The sequence below is a fragment of the Chrysochloris asiatica genome, unplaced genomic scaffold (assembly GCF_000296735.1).
Source record: "Chrysochloris asiatica unplaced genomic scaffold, ChrAsi1.0 scaffold00049, whole genome shotgun sequence".
In the NCBI taxonomy this organism is placed as follows: Eukaryota; Metazoa; Chordata; class Mammalia; order Afrosoricida; family Chrysochloridae; genus Chrysochloris; species Chrysochloris asiatica.
In genome coordinates this window covers 18,001,929-18,008,369 of record NW_006408567.1, presented here as the reverse complement: position 1 = coordinate 18,008,369, position 6,441 = coordinate 18,001,929, and the positions used below count along the sequence as shown (strand labels likewise).

At 39.5% G+C, this 6,441-nt stretch overlaps 2 protein-coding genes across 2 annotated transcripts in view; one reads left to right on the top strand and one right to left on the bottom strand.

Moving 5' to 3' along the window:
- The window catches only part of KCNJ6 (potassium inwardly-rectifying channel, subfamily J, member 6), a 489,304-nt gene that overhangs the window by 42,783 nt on the left and 440,080 nt on the right, over positions 1 to 6,441 (top strand). The window lies entirely within an intron of this gene.
- LOC102810983 (guanine nucleotide-binding protein G(I)/G(S)/G(O) subunit gamma-10-like) lies at positions 2,947 to 3,153 on the bottom strand. Its single transcript, XM_006862572.1, has one exon. The coding sequence runs from the start codon at positions 3,151 to 3,153 to the stop codon at positions 2,947 to 2,949; it is 207 nt and encodes a 68-aa protein (XP_006862634.1).

Sequence of the window (6,441 nt, the reverse complement as noted above, 5' to 3'; positions counted from 1 at the left end):
GGTAGGTTCGAACCACCAACTTGGTTATTAGCAAAGCAATTAAACGTTGTGCTACCAGACTTGACTTGTATCTCAAACACTCAGCACAGTGTCTGGTACAGAAAAGGGGCCCAGTGTGGCACTGTGGGTTAATGAGCCACACTGCAAATCTGTTTGAACTGCAAGGTTGGCAGTTCAAGCTCACCAGTTGCTCCTCAGAAACCCTATACAGGGTCACTATGGGACAGAATCGAATCGATGGCACTTAACAACAACAACAACAAATATTTAATGAATGCATAAAAGAGAAAACACAAAGGAAAGATTGTCTGTCTAATCTCAAACTCTCTTCTCCTTTAGCTCGAATTTTCATGAACAGTTTTAGCTTAAAAAGCTTGACTCTTTTTCCTTGCTATGAGTTCATTTGTGTCCCCCAGAAAAAGATACACTGAAGCCCTAAACCTTAGTAGCTGTAAATGAGACCTTGTTTGGAAACAGCATCTTTGTAGATGTAATTAGTTAATATGCAGTAATCCTGGTGTGGCTCTGTGGGTTAATGTGCTGGACTGTAAGGTCGGTTTGAACCACAAAGGCAGTGGTTCAAGCTCACCAGCCGCTCCTCGGAAATGCTATACAGGGTTGCTGTGAGTCTGAACAGCCTCAATGACACTTAAAAACAAGTACATTCATATTCTGTGTTTTCTCATACATTGTTCTTATCAATCTCTTCTGAGTATAGCTGCAACCACCCTTCCATTGCAGTTAGTGCTGATCGTCCCTGCTCTCTTGATTTTCCTCCTATATGACACTTTTACTTTCCTTCCTTTCCTTTCACTCCCCCATCCTAAAAACAAACTAACAAATCATTCATGGCAACCCCTCATGTGTCAGAGCAGAATTGTGCTCCCTAGACTTTGCAATGCCTGGTTTTTCTACAGCAGGTCACCAAGACTTTCTTCTAAGGTGTCTCTGGATGAACTTCCCCTTAAAGGCAGAGTGTGTCAATCACCAAGGGACCCCCTGTTCTCCTCCTCCTCTGCTACCCCAGTCCTGTTCCACTTTTATATTCCCCTTTGTGATTCACTGGTGGGCATTATTTACTAGACTCAGTAGGATTTCAACTGAAAGCACATGATTAAAACAAGCAGCTCACCTGGCTTTTGTTTGTTATTGCTGTGAAGTACCATCAAGTATGTTCTAACTCATAGCAACCCTGTATTAGGTTTCCGATGACGCCTGGTGGATTTGAACTGTGAACCTTGCAGTTCACAGTCCAGCGCTTATCTTATAACGCTATACCAGGAAAGAAATGAAAGAAATATAGATAGAAAAAAATGAAAGACAAAGCCCATAAAGGCAGTTGAGAGAGGGTTGATCCTGAGTCGTGGTAATCCCATGTGTACATAGTACAATGCTCCTTTCTCAAAACAAGTCATCAGGCCTTTCTTCTGAGGTTCTTCTGGTTGTACTTGACTCTAATCTTTCTTTTTTTAATTAAGCAAAAATTTTATTTCCAAGCTCCTCAAAAATGATCACAAATACAAAGTAACCTTATAAAAGTATCCCAAGATAAAGTGAAGATTTATCAGTAAAATAAAACACTTGTGATATTTTTAAAAATTGTTTTTAGGTTGTAATATTTTCACAAACTTTAACCATTGCAGTGTTCTATAGGTCATATTTTAAACATTTTTCAAGACATAAATAATGTAGCATTTTTTTAAGTATAATAAAAAATTAGTACAGGAACTTAAGATAACAGCCAAATTGGCTTCGTACACAAGATGGGGCAAACTAACATACAATACAACATAAACCTTTCCAAACAAGTGTGATAAGAAACAGCTCCCATGATTAGTGTTAAAAATAAAACTAAATTCTCATTTAGAAAAATTCTGTATCCATTATTAAAGCCCAGTCTTCCCCAAATTTTTATATAGTTAGTTCCAGATTATGAGCATCTGACTTACATACAACCCATTATTACAAGCCAAACCCCATAAAGCCTAATATATTAAAATTCTGAGTTACATACAATGGATCATAATAACAAATGGACACTATTTTGTGATGTACATCAAAATATTCTTATAAAACATGTTAAATATGTTTTAGTGTATCTGCAAGTGTTTCTTTAATACTTTTTATACATAGAATGGTATACTATGTAATAAGACATACATATGACTAACTGACATTAGATATGAACCACACCTAACTTACAATTTAAATACAAATCCGATTTAGGAATAGAACTCGGTCATAATCTGGAGACTGCCTATACTTGCTTATCTTCATTTAGAAATGAGGGGAAAAAATTTTTTTTGTTAAGGTACAAAAATCTTAGCAACAGATTATAAATATCAATTTTTTAAAATAAGCAAAAAGGTTTTTCTTCTTAAAATGTAAATACCCAGTAAACAAAACATGCATGATATTCCAAGTATGTTGTTATTGTTATGTGCCGTGGAGTCAGTTCCAACTCATAGCGACCCTGTACAGGGTTTCTGAGGCTGTAAATCTTCATGGGAGCAGAAAGCCTCATCTTTCTCCTGCAGAACAGCTAGTAGTTTCGAACTGTTGACCTTTCTGTTCGCAGCCCGATTCGTAACCACTACACTACCAGAGCTCCTTATTCCAAGTATAGAAACAACAATAATTCATTTATAAGAAAGGTGTATTTTGGTATGTTTGTTGGTAAATGTTTGCTTGTCTTAAGTATAAAGCACGTCACCAAAAGAAATAGGTCATTATTATTTGAAGGTTTACTCCTTTACCTAATTTCCTTATTTGAGCAAAAGCACATCAATCTCTATATAATTTTGGCTATAAGACCAGGTCACAGGAAAGGTCTCAAATACCTAAAAGTTGTTTGACTAGAGAGAAATGTTTTCTTGAAACTTGGAGACAGTCATTCATCACTTCATACTTGAAGGCATTCCTCAGTGAGCTTCTTCCCCACAGTGTTCAGAGTACAGCGCAGGATCTGGGCTCCCAAAAGGGGCTGCTTCCAGCTGGACCACCAACCAGCAGGGCATCCTTGCAAGCCTTCTGCATGCAGTACTGTTGAAGCTCTGCAGCTGCCTGAGAAACCTTGATCCTCTCCACACCGGCCTCCAACATCAGCTGCTCCACCGGGCACTGCAAGGCGTTCACGCTGGGCCCGGAAGACATGGCAGCAACCGCGCTCGGCTCCTAGGGTGGGTCTTGATTCGAATCTTTTATTTAGTAGTCAAGCACTTGACTGTGCCACCCAGGAACTAGGGCCTGGTGCTGAGACCTTGCATTGTCACAGTCAAGTCTTGCTTCCTGCTAGGTTGCCAGGCTATGGTTTAGTAAAAAAGAAAAACTCCAGCTGGGAAGGCAGCCTGAATGACCACAAGGATGTACTGAAGTGTTGGTTTTACTGAACTTTCTCACCCCTCACATCACTCAGAACACTGCTAGATAAACCATTACAGTCCTGCAAAGCTGTTCTCTTGGAATTTCAAGTAACAGTTTAAGAGAAGAAGGAGAACAGGAGCATATTCATAAGAAATACTCATTAGCTCTGTTCCTCTCTAAAGAGGGTAATTCTTTTCTTAAAACAATTCCCATAAATGCATCAATAGTCCCCCTGGGATATTATTATAACTCCATGCCCAGGAATAATTCAATTATCCTCAAAACTTCCTTAGTTTAAAGCTAGCATTTACTTTTTTTTTCTTCTCCCAAGAACCACAGCCATTCATACTGAATATTTACTGTTCTTACAATACGGTTTGACAACAAACAAGAAGTTACCAAAGAGTTCACTTCCTAAAGGAAGCCATTATTCTCCCCTATTTATTTTCACACTGAAGTTGTCTTTTTTGACTTACATTCTCTTTAAGAACAAGCTCGCGATCCCTTTTCTTTCTCTTTAATTTTCTCTTCTCCAAATTTTGCCTTATCTTAAAAGTAAATAAATTAAATGGATCAATTTCTGGTGCACTCCAGATAAACAGACTGACAATAGACACTTACTTTTATCCTGAAACCTGGCATTTTATTAAGTTTACACTAAAATAACAGTGTGTCCAAACCCACAGTCCCAGGAAATAGTAAGGGAGAACTAGGTCGAGCAAGAAACCTCAGAGCAGAAAGTTCATGAGAAATAGTATTCCTGTTAGGCCTCAGTAATAGGTTCAGTAGTTACCTCCTCTCTGCCCACAAGACACATCACCTAGAACCTACACATGTGAACTAATTTGGAAAAGAATCTGTACAGATATAGTTAAGCTAATGGTCTAGAGATTAGATCTTGTTAAATGCTATGAAGATGATTCAGAATCATAGCAACCCTGTGTAGGGTTTCTGAGGAGCGGCTAATGGGTTTGAACTGCCTACTTTGAATTTCAGTGCTTATCCTATGCTACACTAGGACTCTCAGATTAAGGTGGACCCTAAATCCAATGTCAAGTTCATACTACAGAGGAAAAGGGGAAATAGACACAGAGACAGAGGAGCTAAACCCATGAGAAGGCCGAGGTAGAGACTGGAGGGATACAACCACCGGCCAACAACTAGGAGAAAGGCACAGACCAGATTCCTCTCCAGAACTCTCCAGACAGAATCCACTCTGCCAACACCTTGATTTAAGACTTTTGGCCTCCACAACTGTGATAAAATACAATTCCTTGATTTTAGGGAGCCCTGGTAGGTAGTAGGTTATACGTTGGGTTGTTTTAACTATAGGGTCAGCAGTTCGAATTCACCAGCCTCTCCTAGGGGAGAAAGATAAGAGATTTGCTCCTGTCAAGATTTATGGTCTTGGAAACCCTATACAGGGTTGCTATAAGTCAGAGCTAACTCGACAACACTTAGCAACAACTATAAAATCAGATGTCACCAAGTTGATTCTTGCTTGCAATGACCCAATCAATGTGTGTCACAGTAGAATGGTGCACCATGAAGCTTTTCAATGGCCAGGTTTTTCAAATATAGATCATAAGGGCTGTTCTCTGAGATGCCTCTGAGTGGACTTGAACCTTCAACCTTTCAGTTGTACCACTCTGGGACTTCTTAAGCCACCCAGTTAGTGGTAATTTGCTATAGCAACCCAAGGAATCTAATACCCCTTCCATAAGAAAGAGAGCAAATATAGCCTCTACTTTTAAATCTTGTTAGCCTAACCAAGACTATGGCATTCTACTAAGTCCACATTAGGTTTGATGGCCTAGCAACCTTAACCCTGCTCTTTCTCTTTCATTTGAAAAGCAAACATTCATCTGGATTTCATACTTGTGCCTCAGGTTTTCATGTTTGGGGGAAGAAACATCTCACAATTCAGCAAAGTTTCTCCTCTGCACATCCTGCAGAGAGCTGCCTTGATTCTATTAGTGAAAAATCACAGGAGCATGCTCATTCAGCTCTCCTTTCAACCAGTGACTGGCATGTTGTGTGGTGGAAATTGTGTACCATGCCGGTGACAGCGAAGAACAGTTCTCCTGCTTCAGACTTTCAGGTCGTCATGAGAGACAAGGAAAGGAAAGGCTAGGAAGGGAAAGGTTCCGGGCTTTATCACTGGATATAACCCTTTTAATAAATCAGACTTTGGCCTATTTGTCTTTTTGTTTCATCTGTACCAGCCGGGCTTCACTGTGCTAAGGCACAACATGTGTAAATAGTGCTAGAATGGTCCCCAGGTGAAAAACAATGTTTACAAAACAATCCAATGCCAACACCATGGCCAAGAACTTTGGAACATAATATGTAATTATAAAAAATGTTAGCTATTCTCTGACTTGGACTACACTAGATAAACAGAACCATGGATCTTTTGCTCCTTCCTGGTAGACTGGGCAAACTGTGCACTGGAATTAGGTGAATTCTTGAGTAGTTGAATCTATATTGCCTCGGATCTGAGTTATTTAGTGTCTCTTTTCTACTCCAAAGTGAGGGCCTTCATGGATTAAATTATCTAAAGGCCTCTCTGAACTTGGACTTGACAGATTTGCACATTTGCTGCCGAGTTTTCCAGTCTATGCCCGAACATGTCCACTCATTTTCACTCTTAGTGTGTTTGTTCAGTTACTAACCCACAGCATATAAAACTGTGACGAGTTGTTTAAAGAAGACAAGACAACAAAATGATCTGATTTCTATTTGTATCAGCATTTCCAGACTAAGATAGTTTAGGGAGAAAGGCCCAGCAATAATCTACTTCTGAAAATCAGCCATTGAAAACCTTATAGATCCCAATGGTCTGATTCCATGGTGTTTGGGGTCTGACTCAATAGCATGTAACAACACAAACAACAACTTAAAAGTATGTATTGTTGTTAAGTGACTTCGAGTAGGTTCTGACTTACAGTGACCCTGTATAGGATTTTGGAGGCTTATAAATCTTTGTGGAAGCAGAATTGCTCATCTTTCTACTGTGAAGCAGCTTGTGGGCTCGAACTGCTGGCTTTGTGGTTAGTCGTCCAGTACTTATCCTCA